At 38.0% G+C, this 15,921-nt stretch overlaps 1 protein-coding gene across 5 annotated transcripts in view; it reads left to right on the top strand.

Annotated features, from left to right (window-relative positions):
• Positions 1-15,921, top strand: part of CA10 (carbonic anhydrase 10) — a 320,654-nt gene that overhangs the window by 258,434 nt on the left and 46,299 nt on the right. For all 5 annotated transcript variants that reach the window (XM_044983407.1, XM_044983404.1, XM_044983405.1 and 2 more), the window contains one exon: positions 4,158-4,343. In XM_044983407.1, coding sequence (XP_044839342.1) covers positions 4,158-4,343 — 186 coding nt within the window. The remainder of the gene's footprint in view (positions 1-4,157; positions 4,344-15,921) is intronic.

The following is a 15,921-nucleotide window of genomic DNA, read 5'->3' as shown; positions in this document are numbered from 1 at the left end:
GGGATTAGAGCCTTTTTTTATCATAGCGAAATTCTGCTGAAAACACAGCACAAACTAAGTAGATTTCCTCATATCTACAGTCTTCTTTACAGACATTGCAAACCCATTACACTGCAGAGTATTGAGATATGAAACCTAAATTTAAAAATGTTTATGCTAATGATGGTCTTTGCTTGCATTCTGTTTTAATCTACAATATAAACTGAATTCTAATGTCAATAGAACAGTATCACTTGGCAATATTCCCAACTATACTAAATACTACAAACAGAAATTATTGTTCTCAAAGTACATTTGTGTTATAGTGCATATTTATGTATACATACAATATACATTTTAAAGGATGTAACACCTACAGAGTATTACTTGTGGACAGAGGGTTTTTTTTATTTCACAGAATGATAAGCAATGAAGAAAATTATCATTTCAGTGTAAATTTAGTCTTTTTAATCTGCAGAGGTTTTAAATGAAGATTTTATGGTCTATTACACATATTAATAAGAATCTTTATAGGTTGACCATACAAGAAGCTATCTTTATTGGTTTATTCAGAGTCATTATGAACTACTTTCAGAGTATTCCTCTGAAGCATCAGCCAACTGACACAAGCCCTTTTGATCCATAAGAACAGCCATAATGGGTCAAACCAAAGGTCCATCTAGCCCAGTATCCTGTCTTCTGCAGTGGCCAGTGCCTGGTGATTCAGGGGAATGAACAGAACAGATAATCATCAAATGATCCATCCCCTGTTTGCCCATTCCCAGTTTCTGACATCATATATGCAAATTATTGAGAGGATGAATTTTTTGGCCATTTTGATTTACAACCTAGCTCGAGACCCTCACATTTGAGAAGATGCCTCAAAGCTCCCACCCCTTCCCTCTGTACCCCAGGCTTTTCTATGCTGTGGTCCATGTCAAAATGAAAGGGGGGCGGGGGGACTGGATGTTCTATTCTAAGTATATTTCAAAAGCCTGTCTTTAAAATGTTGTGAGAAAGGATGTCCAGACAGATGTCTCACCTGATGAAAGGCAATATTTTCATTACCAAAATGATAAATATAAGCTTTTTTAAAAAAAATAAGATACTCAGTCTTTGCAGCAACCCTATGTAGGCAGAATGTTGAAATGCGTTTTAAGATAAGTCTATTTTAAGCAAGCAAAATGACCCTTCTGTAAGACTATTTTAAATACTTTACACTTTAAGTGTAAACAGAACTGGAGGCTACAAATGCTCATTAATGGTTTCAAACAACCTCGGTCCTGTTCCTGTTTATTAATTACTGATTTGATTTGTTCACCTCATACAAATGGGCCAAAATACATGCAACTGGTTATTGCTGACTCATCTGCACCAGTCCTGTCCTTAACTTGCCATTTTAGCAGTATGAGTTATTTTATTTTTTCTGTTTGTGTGTGTGTGTGTGTGTACACTAGAAATTCCGTCCTATATGTAGAACTCCACAGTTCATTTCTGCAGCATAAGATGGCAGATACCATCAGCCTCTCTCTCCTCGAACAGCTTCAGCCAGACATTCCTAGGGCTAGCTTCAGATTTTGCAACCAGCCACCAATTCTCTGGAGGTTTCTGTGACAAAACCGTGGCCTATTGTACAGTGGTTAATTTGGGCCAAGGTGGAGGGAAGGGGACACATGGATTTTTTTTAACCTCTCAATCACTTATTCAGATGTGTTCCAGGTCAGTGGTTGAACATAAATTCTCTCTCTCTCTCACCCTGTCCAATTGTTGGTGGGCAAGTGCCTGCATCAAAATCTCACTTTGAAAGTTAAGAGTAATAGCAGCACTCTCAAGAAAGAGGACAGGGATTAAATAGGTCTGGGGACTTTTGGTTCAACCTGGTTTGGGGGGTAAATTGAGCCTAATCACCATTTTCAAAAGGGATTTAAGGAACCTAATCCCACTGAGGTTCCAAAGTGCTTTAGTCAGTTTTGAAAATCTGATACAGGCATTTTGGAAATGTTACCCACTGCCTGTAAGTGCTACCTCAGTATAAATGCTAAACATAAAAGTATTCCCTTGAAACACCCTATCTTAGTATATCTGTTCATGTCTCCCTCTTGTGTGGGCCCAGCAAGGATAGGGGCCTGACATCCTTAGTAGTTCAAGTGGCAGGAGCATATGTATTTGGAGTTGCAGGTCTCCAGTTCTATCCTTCCTGACAACTATAACGTTTCTGTGTATGTGTCCATGCAGCAGTTTCCTTACTTGATCCTGCCAAGTCAGAATAGAGGCACACTGGAGCATGTAATGAGAGAGGCTTGCTGTGCTACTGGTACGCTGTACCTGTTGTGTGCATAGAGGACTTCTATTCCAAGCACTCACAATGTGGCCTCATTATAAGTGCTGCATTTCTGAAAGGAGATAGAGAGAGGAAAAAAGAGTCTCTCTTTTCAGGAGTCTGGCCAGCTTACTTTTTTTGCCTATATACTTTAGAGAGTTATTTTGAGGCATTTTTACCTTGAGAAAGAGAATGGTGATAACCTAATTTAAGATTTGTATCAAGCAGAGTAAGAAAATGGATTGTGAATATTCTGTAGTTACTAAAACTAACTGAATGTTCAATGAAGTGTGAATTTCCAAAATAGAGAACCAGCAAAATGACTTTAAACAATTTTCCCCACCATTTGTATTTGAAACTACACATTACTTGTGATTAGCAATTTTATGTCATTCATAAGCAGTGTACTGTAACTGGATTCAATAAAATTGACCTGCTTCCAAATATTAAACTAAACTTGCTATTTAATTATTGTACGTGCTAAAGTTAAACCAGAAAACTAGAGGACATATATTAAAAATTCCAATCAGGTTGAATGTGAAATAAATAGCAGTATTCACATTTACTGCTTTGCATGAGAAATGTATTTTTTCCCCATTCTAAATTGAAATAACACCAAATAAATGTAGAACACCTGTATCAAAATAAAAAAACCAGAAACTATTTTATCTTACCCATTTAGTTCTGTCGCACAGTTTGTATAATGTAACTTTTTACAGCATACTGTGCAACAAAACAGATCATGTAAACAATAATTAGTATTAAAGATAAAATGTCACTGCAGCTATGTTAATTACTAGAGTACCAATGTACTATAGGATATAATACATAATTGTCAAGCCTTTAATTTTAAATTAAAGTGCAGCAAAGCATACCATTGCTACACTTCCTTCTAATTAATATTAATTAATGTTATTTAAATGTACTATTTACATCCCTGCAGAATTTTAGGAAGTAAGCCTCAGTCCTGTTCTGTATTCAAACGAATGTGTTTTTCCCTACAATAGCATAAATTAAAGGCTGTTCTTACACTATTTTTCATATAATTAATAAATTTACAGTATATTTTTCATTTAAAATTAAACACTTTTCTGCACTAATTTTTTTCCCTTCCATTGTGTACTAACTGGGTTGTTATTTTAGGGTCACTTTTGTTTATATTTTATTTTACAAACAAAACGTATCTTTCCATTCTTTTTTAATAAAATAAAGATTAATTTTAAAAGGAGATGGGACATAAGAACTAACAAAGGTTAATTCTGTATTGATATAACTAATGTATCTGGGACATAAAATACAGAACATTCTTATCAAAATAGGGAGCCTTATAACTGAGATCAATGCAGGTTTTACCATTGATTCCAATGGGAGCAGAAGGCTTTTGTAGCATCTCTGCATTGAGACAATTTTCTTATACATTTTTCAGTAAGAAAAAATGAGTTAAATATCTGATTTGTTTAAATATACTGTGAATTATTTATACAGCAGTTGAAATGTTCCTCTTTTTCAGTGCAGAAATTCTGTAATGAAGTCATTATTCAGGTCTTGCATAAAGAATATGTTCACATATATACTTATTTAGAGGTATAATAATCACATTCATTGTATTAACCACATGCCTAAAATATGTACATAGGGATTTAGCAAAATATTTGAATATAAAGTATAATATTTAAAAGCAGAACTTGAAATACATCCTTCAGTTGGGTATTTAATCTCTGATCTTTTTAAAGATTTATGGTTGGATTAATCTGAAGGTGTTGAAGTAGAAAAAGCTCTAAGTCTGTATCATTATTTTCTAGGACTCACCACTGGTTTAGAAAAACTTAATTTTATATTGTTTGTTCATTTTGTTTAGGTCAGTGGGACAATGTATAATACAGGGAGACATGTTTCTCTACGATTAGACAAAGAGCATTTAGTGAACATCTCTGGAGGGCCCATGACCTACAGTCACCGCTTGGAAGAGATCCGGTTACACTTTGGAAGTGAAGATAGCCAGGGATCAGAACATCTACTTAACGGACAAGCTTTTTCTGGGGAGGTACGTCAATGTACTTGGAGTTCAAAATGAACCAGTATGAAATACCTGCTCTCCATTTCTGCCTAAGGGTAGTGTCAAACTAATGGCTGCTCATGAAAAACTATCTCCTTTTCTCTATTTTGAAAAGAAGGGAATTTTTTTTTAAATTGTGCATTGTAATACATGTGTATCATATCAAATCCAGCATGTTCACTGCCAGGTGTGTGGAGCAATATAGGGATTGTTGTGTTAGATACATGCTACTCACATGTTGAAATAACCAAATTGCAGCTGGGGATTTGGTTTTTCAGGCTGGAGTTTTCAAGGAGACTAAGGATGAAATTCTGGGTTACTGAAGTCAGTGGCAAAACTCCCAAAATAGGGCCAGGATTTCACCTTCAGTGCTTAAATCTTATTGAATTTCAATGGGTTTGGGGCACCTACCTTTCTTAAATTGGGATTTTCAAAGGAATTGGATAGCTAGTTAATATTCTATTCAAAGAACATTCTGAAATTGCAGCACAATATTTTTCATTCTTTATGCTGCTGATTGTAAAATTTATTTTTCTGTTTTAAAGACCATAAAAGCTTCCTGTAAATTAGACCCAGACAAAATGCAGATAGAACACGGCACACTCAGATTTTTACCACTCAGTCAATTACAGAAAAAGAATCTGAATGCAGTGCATTTGCCATCTGTGTGATTATCCATGACAAGTATCATTAGGTTAGTCCATCATATTCCTAAGAAAACTTAAAACTAATTATTCAATTCTAATATTAACGGTGGTAGTTGTTTCTAAAAAAAATTCTACCTTTATTGCTTACCATTGTCCAACATTTCTACTGTACACCATAATCCTGTGAAGAATATGCAGAGCTTAATTTTACACATGGTGAATAGTCCCATTGAAGTCAGTGGGCCTGCTCAAGGGACAGAGAGTTAACCACACACATTATATCTTTGCAGTATCAGGACCTGATTTAGAGACCAGATAATAGCAGGTAAAGTAGTGATCCTGCCCTCTGATACATGGCTCTCATTAGTCTCTCAGGCTATGTCTACACTAGAGACCTAACAGCAGCACAGCTATACCAATGCAGCCGATCTATGCTGACTGGAAAGAAATCTCCTGCCGGCATAATTAAACCACCCCCAACAAGTGGCGGTAGCGCATCGCCTGCCGACATAGTGCTGGCCACATCGGCTTGGTGTAACTTATGTCGGTTGGAGGGTGGGGGTGTTTTTTCACACCCCTGAGTGACAAAAGTTTTACAAACAAAAGTGCTAGTGTAGACGATGCTTTCAGCAGTTTAGGAGTACATGCATTGGTAACAAGTTTTTCAGGATACATGGTAATGCTGACAGACTATGGCCAGGACTGAGCTCAAAGGGGACAATCATTCAGTCGCGTTGTATACAGAAGGGATACAAGAGTTTTAGTCTCCCATCCTTATTTTTTGTTGTATCCAGGGGTGCTGGAACAGGGGGCCATAGTCCATCACTTTTTACCAGGCTGTAAAGGTGACAGATGTGGGGGTGGAGAGGCGGGGGGCGGGGCAGGGGTTCCCCCCACTTTTAGGAAGCTTTCGCCACTCCTGGCTGTACTCATCTCCCATTAGCTTGTTTCCGGTCGGTGAAGCACCTTGCACGCTACAAATTCTAAGTAAATAATTAAAATAATGCTTCAGAAGAACTGCATCTCACTACGGGTATATTAGAGTTACCTTCAAAGACATCTTGAGTACCCTGTTGACATTCTTTTAGAAGACCAAAAGGAATAGTTTCCAGCAACAAAGCACTTATTTATTTTGTTGAAGATGAATAATCACATTACCATCTGTACCACCTATCACAGACTCTGGTGATGAGTCAATTAATGCATGGCATTTTCTTTGGCATTGTGCAACAACAGTTATCTGAAGAGCAGCAGATTAATTGCAGGCTTGTCAAATGATGTTATTATAATTGATGGTAATCATTTGCTTTGTTTTGTATAAAGCTATGTAGCTGTATAATATAGTCAGCGGCAGTGTTTTCATAAAATTATTCATGTCTTACATAACTGACTAGTGGATACCTTGTTTAAATTCTGTGATAGATGGACACGTACATTGGATCCAATGTTTAACTCGTAAGTGAACATTGAGTGTTTTAATAAATACGACCTTGCTTTGTTAATCACATCTAAATAGTAAGAGTGATATTCAATACAAAATAGTTTGCTTTAACAAAGAAGCAAGAAATACGGCTGAAATATAGCCCTGCATTTGATTTGGCATATCAGCATTGTTTCAGAAAGTCACAGGAGAGATTGATGGATTAGAAATATATCAGCCATAAATTTTTTGTGTTGAAGGAAAAGTCACACAGAGTATAGATTGTAATGAAAGGTGAAAACGTACAGCACTGCAGCCCCAATATTTAATACCATAAAGCAAAAGAGGGTGGTTTAAAAAAAAATCAACAGCATCTTTGACAAAATAAGAGAGAGCTGGAGGACAGAATACAGCTGACAGATGAGAGAGGGAAAATAAATTAGGGGGGACTTGGGAGATGGAGCAGTTGGGGGAGAGAACCAACAAATGAACACTTGACAGGTTAAAAAAACAACCAGAATTGACAAGTATGAGAACCAGAAAACAACACGTGAAACGGAGGGAGGTGAACTGAAAGGGCATGGAAGGAGTGGCCAAGGGTCCAGAACTTTTTTTTTTAGCTTTGAAACAGGGTCGTCCTGTTATGTCTGTCGTAGTACATAGGTCGCCAATATTTGCCAACGGATACACCACCTCTTTCCCAAGTAAAAGAAGAAAACTGCTGGCAAAAGTGGTGACCACTGTCAGTCATGGTGAATGACAGGAAATATAATGCAGGAACTAGACATGGGGCTGAACCTTTTGAGATTTGGAAGTGCTTGGAGCTGGCACTTTGCTTGGACTCGGTCCATCTCTTATGTAAAGTATCTATTACCGAATAGCTGCGTCACATTCCCACATACTGTGCTGTACCCACAATACAAACAGAGGGCCAGACAGACCCTGTTGTATAGAGTTGGTACAACTCCTCAGCAAAGAACTAGCTTTCACACCACAGCTGAATTTGGCCTGGGAAGTATAATTCCATCCAACAAGCTCCACTTTTAACAACAGGGTGATTTTAGATAAGCTCTCAGGTCTGGGAAGGGTTACTTACAATGTTTACAATTCCCAGCAGTAATACTAAGGAAATGATACACTAGTTAATTGCTAGCTGACTTTATGGAGTAACATATGCTTTCAGGCCTGCTATTGTCCATAGCTGTCACTATAGTGATAGGATAATATTGGTCAAAGAATAAAGAAAAATACAGTACAAGTATAACTAGAAAATGCACGTCTTAAAATATTTGCAAAACACCTCAGCTAAGAGAAAATAAATACAAGTCTAGGACCTGATCATCAAGGGCATTCCATGGTGCCCAAATGCAATCCCAGTGAAATCATCGTGACTCCTCCGAGAATCAGGGTGAAGGACTGGTGCCAAAATTGATACATTGGCGTGCATATAAAGGAATTACGGTAACTATTTGCCATGAATTTCAAGTCCTTTTGCACCTTGTTTGTACTAATAGTTTATGAGCATCTTTCCCACCATTGGTCTAGCAGTGCTGGGAGTTTTAGCGTAAATTGGATACAGGTGTGATTCTCAAATCTACACGCACCCTTCCTGAGCTGCACCAGTGCTAGGGAAAAGTTTGAAAATCACTAGTGTGCTAAGGACATTTTTAAAACATTTTCCACTATTAACAACACTCACAAAGTTGAATCTGTGTGGCAATGGGGAGATTTTTTTTTTCCGCAAAATTTCTCCAGACCTCCAGGGCCTGATGTAGAGAGTTGCTGATTATTATTGTCTGTATTGCAGGAGCACCTAAGAGCCCTAGTCATGGATCAGGCCCCGCATTGTGCAAGGCGCCATACAACCACAGAACAAAGACTGACATTGTCCCAAGGAGTTTACTGTCTAAGGCTTGATTTACACTTAGATATTTTGCTGGTGTATCTGTATTGGTTATTAGTGTGTTTTGTTTTTGCCAACATAGCTATGCCAGCAAGAGCCCTACTGTAGGTGCAGTTGTATAGTCTGTTTTGCTCAGGGAACTGATAAAAGCTATACTAACAAAAGGACTCTTGCTGGTATAAACTGCATCTATGCTAGAAGCATAGACCAGCACATAATAGCAAATCTTTCAAGTCTAGACAAGGCTTGGTCTGCATTAGCAATTTATGTCAGTGTAACTACATCACTCAGCAATGTGGAAAATCCAGTTATGTCAACGTAACTCCCAGTGTAGACAGTGCTATGTCAACATAGCTGCTTGAACTCCCACTGAATGTGGTATGAGGGTGCTTTATGCGCTAGGGAAAAATTTGTGTTCTTACCACATGGTCCAGACAACATACAAGTGGGCAAAGACTTAGGGCAAGCTTGACAGCAACAGGATGGTGCAAAATTGTGAAGACAGAACCCAGTAATGCCAAACTGTTTTAAAATGTATTAGGGTCTGAACACCACTAGGGTGGCCTAATTCGGTGTTAAAGGATGTCGAAAGAGAGAGAGAAATCTCTACAGTAATCTGGTTACCTTTTAGCACTTAATCATCACTTCACAGTGGACTCTGGGCAGATAATTGAGAATTGTAATGCTTAAAGGTCTTGAAACAAGCGGAAGCTTTTTAAAATATATATAAAATTATTCTATCAGGAATGTGTTTGACTGTTTCCAGCAACATGGAATAAGAAAGGATTTGAAATATGAGTCAGTTAAGCAGTTGATTCTTCATCTGGTAAGTAATTAAGTGGGCTCAACATACTTCTCACAGATTAAAGCATTTAATTGTACTATGAACATTAAAAGAGGATCTCAAAATCAAGACATAGTGTACACGTAAAAATTAGATTGATGCAGCTACATCACTCAGGGGCGTGGAAATTTTTGCACCCTAAGCACCGTAACTAGGTTCACCTAACCCCCAGTTGAGATGCAGCTACGTTGGAAGTATTCTTCTGTCATCCCCCTAGCTACTGTCTCTTGGATAGGAGGATTAACCCTTCTGTCAATGTAGAAAGCATCTACACTATGGCAGGACAATGCGCCACCATAATGCAGGCCCAAGTGAAGTCCCAGACTATGTGTACACTACCACTTAGGTCGGCAAAACTCATGTCACTCAGGGGTGTGGGGAAAGTCATTTTTCAGGCCCTTTGATTCAGTGTCACTTCCTTCTTTGAATCCCTCATCCCTGTCACCACCACCTACAAACCTCTATGCAGCCCTGCCATTCACATGAAGAACTTGGAGCTACAGATTTTTCCTCAGGAAGGGAGAATTAAATAAGTGAGACCAGTGAGCATAGGAAAGGAAGGCCTGCTGCCTCCCCTCTAAACATCTTCAGGAGACTAAAATCTTCTTCTTTCAGGTATAGGATCATTGTGTGAAGCAGAGAAGAATGCAAGCAATAATTAGCAGGCTGTTTATACTGTAAGGGGTTAAGTATTTAGGCTTATGTAGCTAAAGAGCCAGCTTGTGCCTTCACTCCTGTAAGAGTAGCTGAAGAGGGCTGCAGAGCCAGAGAGCCCAAGCAGAGGTATTCTGAGACTTTACACTGTGGAGGGCAGACACAGGCAGAATACCTCTGCTCTCCATGTGGGATAGCACACCTGCTGGGGAAAAAGGTGTAACATGCGTTCCTCCAGCATCTCCTACCAGACACTAGTAGGCATGCTGAGGGAGAGGGGCTCTGATCCCGCTTCTTGGTTCTGCGGCATCCAGTTAGGCTTGCTAGCTAGCCAACCTGCCCTGAGGAAGCAGGGAGCATTACCCATCAGCATTGTGCCTGGGTCCTGCACAGCTGTATGGGAGTGGGGCAGGATGTCTCTCTGCTTTGTTCCCCCATAGTGCACCCATGCAGGACAATTCAGCACTTGGCCAGAAGGCTATATAGTAATATGTGTATAATACTGTAAAAAACAAAGTATAAAATATCCATAAATGTCATAACACACAACAAACTATATCCCGGCAATGTCCAAAATTAAAGCTCTAAATGGTGTGTGTTGTCTCCCAAATTTCTCTGATTAATTTGCTTTGACATATCTATAAACCTTTTTCCTAAAAACAAAGTGAATCATCTGAGAAGCACAGATTTAATTGCTAGTCTGTTGATGGATAATAAACAGGTCTGCAGATTAAAATATGAACTAATTACTGTACTCAATTCCATTTACTTGATTTCATGTTACATTAAATTTTGGTGTCATTTGTTGTGGGAGGTTTTAGATTTATTTGCCCTGTAATGAGTTATGCTAGAGGGTTGCAGAGGGATAGATTCCTTCAAATTGGAAAGTAAAAATGAGTGGTATTCGCTGCAGTAAGTGAACTGTCTAAACATCTATCAATATGTGACAGTAATAACAATCCCAAAATAATGTGTTGAAATCCAAATGTTCTACAAGCAGCAAAAGGGCAAATATTTAAATAGTGCCCAAAGTCATTGTTTCTGAATAAGGAAAATTTTGCTTTTAAGCTTATTGTGTTGTATTAAGAGGAGCTTTTATGTACTTACTTTCCTGGAAATTGGGACAGGAACATTTTGCCATAGAGCAATATGAAATATTATACAGTACAGCAAACTTCTTATGCTGTCTGATTGTAAAGAACTGCATTTTAGTGTCCAATAATATTAGGAAGTGGGATTTTGTTTTTAATATCTTTTTAAAAATGGGATGTTTGGATTCTAACTTAAGTTCCCTCTTATATTCTTTGGCTGAACAGTCTCCTTCTGTTGATTGATAGGATAGCCTACTTAAATAACCCAACTCCAGAAATCAATAGCTGTGAGAAATCATATGGTAAAAGTTAAGATGTAATCACTGCATGGCACTGACTATCTTCTCGTCTTCATTCTCCCCTCCCCTCATTTATTTATAAACATCAAGTCTAAATCTTTTTTACAACTGGTTTTACAGTTTAAGCAGTGCCAGTGTCATCTTGCTGTCAGGGTCTTACATTTAATGCTGTTGTGGTCACACTGCCATTTTAGAGGGGAAATTAGATTTTATAACTAGCTTCCTTCATCCCTTCTAAGGTAAAAGCCTTAATTCTACGAATCAAATTATGTAATGTCCAAACTTTAAACTGAAACTTAAGAATTTTACCTCATGTATAATCAGTTTCTAATATTATTTTTACCTCTCCAAAACCTTTAGTAGTAGAGAAGAAACAAATGAGAATTTTGTACTAGTAAGAAATATGTTTCATACTGCAGGGCTAAGTGTATATTTTATGGTAGAGCTAATGAAACTAGGAAAGGCTTATACCTTCAGTTGTAGCACATCAAAATGGTACATTTTGCTCAGCCCTTGGTATAAACATAGTCTAGGATCATGTTTTTAGTCTCAAGAGCCACTTATTTATTTGTTGCATGAATAAGGAGTCAGGATTTAATCTAGTTGAAACTTTGGATCTGTGTCACCAGGGATATAAAGTTAAGGGAGTTGGGGGAGAATAGTGGATTTAGCCCTGTTGGTGCTAAGACTAATGATAACACACACAATTGGAAAGAAGGGTCATTTAACTTTACAATCCTGGACTCTCATTCTGTAACATCTTGATTTTGAAAGATGGCTCAGAGTCAGAACAACTAAAAAGCTGTTAAAGGGCTTACAGAATTTCAGACAACGGAATTGGATTTCTAACTCTGTTTTGGGTTTGCTCCTTTTATAGAATTTTTGATGTGCATGTGTAGTCAGAACAGCAGCAAAATCCATCACTACATTGAATGAAGGCAACCCCCTCTGAGCACCATTTATCTATTTCCTCATCCTGATTATTCAGACCTCATGCAGTTACCTGTAATAAGTTGCTTGTGTCTTCAGTGCCTCTAAAGACAGAAGCATGACCTCCAGGGAAGGAATGAGATGTCCGAGAAAGTTTTGCATTAGATGCTGCTGAACCCATTGGACAAAGGTTTTAGTCCCGGTCTAACTTCATTGACTTTGGGAGTTACATCAAGGAATACTATGGCATAGAAATGTAGGAATGGAAGGGGACCTTGAGAGGTCATCTAGTTCAGTCCCCTGTACTCAAGGCAAGACTATGTAATAACTAGGCCATTCCTGACAGGTGCTTACGTACTCTGACACTGAGTTTTTTTCCTTTAGTCAAAACAAAAGTTCCTAAGAGCCTGTGGATACGCTCATGTTGTCATTTTTCTGCCTTTTTGGAACAATTGTTTAGTATATCATCTTGGACTAAGATATAGCATATAAAAAACACACCAGAATTACTTACTATAGGCTGTTTGGTGTGGATATTTCTGGAGCATGTGTTACTGTATGTCTTTACACTTAGGATGAGATTTCGGAGCATGGGGGAGATTTTCCAAGAGCAATACATGGCAGTTAGACACCTAACTCCCTTTGAAAGTTCATTGGCGCTAGGAGACCAAATGCCATTTGTGTTGTTGAAAATCCCCTTACAAGTCCCATTGACACACAATAGGATTTGCACTCCTAAATCACTTAGACCTCTTCTATACATGGAGTTACTCAGCAACACCTATTTCTGGATAACTCCATGTGTGGCCACTGTTATTCTAGAACAAGAATGCCATCCCTGAGTAACTATGTCTAGACAAACCCTAACACACCTTGAAAACCCCACCCTTTGTATATCCTTTTATCCATACATTTGGGGGGGTAGGGGCAGATACACACTAAACATCCAAAGATGGACTTTGCCACCTGACTACAACAAACTCTACCTTCATACACAATTTAAAATTAATTGAAACATTCTCCGAACTCTGAAAGGGGAAGCACAGCGGTATTTTAGTTAGGTATTTTCCCCCACTTGCTTCACAACTGATACATAGACTGGTGTTCTCTGCTGCAAAACTTTCTTCTGTGTAGACTACTCCCCCTGACTCTCCTGGGAGTATGAGCTCATCCATTAGCAGGATTGGGATTAATACACTGGAAAGCAGTACCAATGAACATAGGGCTCGTGTATGAAACTGCAAAATGCCCTTGAATGGAACAAAAGCTGTTGCATTTACTATTTTGAGTGAATTAGAACAATTCAGTAATAAGTATTTTTTCTATACTTATATTTTTCAGTAACCAACTGTTCATTAGGGGTGGGGGGGCAAGCAAACCGGTGAGAACAGGACTGTCACAGAATATGATCTAAATTCCTTTTGGTAGCTGAATTTTTAACTTCATCATCATAAAGCAACAAGGTACGGTTTTTCTGCTCAGGGAAGTAGCTGTGTAGGATTTGCTCTTTTAAACCTTTGGAGCATTAAAACATTCAATATGCTAAACCTCTAGTGTCACTTATGAAGTATTCATTTCACCTGATTTTAGATTTTCATTTGCTTAAAGGTGACTTGACTTGCTGTGGGGTGATGTCTTTAATTAAACAGCCAAGTTAGCTCCACAGGCAGAAGACTTTGTTCATTTTTACATAGTTTTTAAGTAACTGGAAATTATTTTTCCATAAATTGTTCTATGAGTTTTAACTTTTTCCTAAGTGCCTTTAACATAACGTTCCAGGGGAAAGGAGAAATCTTTACAGCTAACAGAAGGTAAATAATGCAGTAGTGAGCACATACATACTTTGGTTTTGTTTATGCAAAAAGATGATAAACAAACGGTGTACCAAATCTGGAAGTCCTTTACCCAGGCTAAACTACCATGAAAATCAATGGAGTTTTGACTGAGTTTGACTGGGTGATTTGTCATTTAAATACTAACTAGTTAATTATTACTGCTAAAATTGTAGATCCCTCTTAACTCGTTAACCTTTAACTGATTCTACACAGGGACCATCAGGTGCAATTCTGTCAATCAGACCACTGGCACTGGACTCCAGACTCAGGTAGTGGCTGGTACCTGACACTTCAGAGAAAGCCCAATCCATTTCCAGAAATCCCATTTACACACCACCCTGCAATGAATCTAATCAGTCATGTAATTCTGCTGATGGCACGGGAACTTCCTTAGTGACCCTCCATAGATAATTAGTTTGCATCCTGATGAATTAACTTTGATTTCCCATGTCATCTTAGCCTGCATGGCTACAAATGTTATTACCAGGCTGTAGAGCAGGTCAAAATTTTCGTGCCAAAAAATGGGGTTTCACTGAAAAAAGTTTTCAAGGGGAAAATGTCATTTTCTACAGAAAATAAACTAAAAAAATCTTAACAAAAAAATTCATTTTCACATTGAAATTTTTGTTGTTAATCCTTTTCTGCCACTGAACACAAGAGAATGATTGTGGCTAGAGTTTGGGGGGAGGGCAGGTGCGAGGTTACCACTTTTTTCTTTCTTTATTCCATTTTTCCACTCTAACTTTTCCAAACTTCCTCTTTTTTTTTTTTGAAAAGTTACACTCTGGGAAAAGGAAACACTGTACCTTTGCCACGCTGTAACTTTTCTAAATTTTGGGACGTTCAAAAGAGTCACTGAATGGAAAAAGGATATGTGTTGGGCAGGGGTGGAACTCTGGACATTATTAATTGTGTGGCACTATGGGGGAGAATGAGAATTCAAAACTTTTCCAAAAAGAATTACAAAAATATTTGAATGGAAATAACTTTGAAATGTTACATAACATTGATGCTAGCCTATTGCATTATTTGTCTCAAGGACCTGCGGCAGTGAAATCTGTTGGCTGACTACATGCTGCATTGAGCAGTGTTTCCATCACCCGGGCCAAATTTCCTCTGCTCTGGATAATAGCTTTCTTGCTATGAGAAAACAAAACCTAGACACTGTATTGCAGTTAAGGACATATATTTTAATAGTCTATCTTAACACTGGTATTTCCCTTCATTCAAGTATCCTATGTCTGCTTTTAAACTTCCATTGTGATGCTTCATCAAAGGTGAGCTTCAAAGAACAGAAAAAATTGGGCTTTTGAGATATATAAAAAAGTCCTGAAAAGTTTTTTAATCCCCCTCCCTCACATGGTTTGTTTTTTAGATTAGTAATTCATGTCTTGTCTGCCTTGGAAAACTAGTGAAATGGTGATATTGCCAAGTCAAGGGAGTGGAAGTTGAGCTGTTTAAAATTATTTTACTAATACATTATTTTGGATAAAGGAAGCCTTTGTTAAAGGCTGAAAACCATTTTCTCGCCCCTTAATTTAAAGGTGTTACAGCCCCAAGAGATCCTCCAACAAATTCTGTCTAAGGTACTTATTATCACATTGTCTGACCATCTTGCCATCTTTAATTATTTATCTGCACAACCTCCCTATGAAGTTGGAAAGGGCTGTTATCCCTATTTTACAGATGGAGAACTGAGGCACTGACAAGTTAAATAACTTGCCCAAGTCTCAGAAGAAGTGTATGGCAGAGCACAGGCATGAACCCAGGTCTCTCAAATGCTAGGCTAGTGCCCTAACCATCAGACCATCCTTCCTCCCTCTGGGAAAAGACCAGACTTTAATCTTTGCAAATATTATACATCATAAAGTGGACATCAGAAAAGGGAACAAGCCCAAATTAAAAAGAGAAAATCCCTATAGTTTTTCTGTAGTGACTTATTT

Source organism: Mauremys mutica, chromosome 12 (assembly GCF_020497125.1).
Source record: "Mauremys mutica isolate MM-2020 ecotype Southern chromosome 12, ASM2049712v1, whole genome shotgun sequence".
NCBI classification, from domain to species: domain Eukaryota; kingdom Metazoa; phylum Chordata; order Testudines; family Geoemydidae; genus Mauremys; species Mauremys mutica.
Note: the sequence above shows the minus strand (reverse complement) of the source record. Positions and strands in the feature narration are given on the sequence as shown.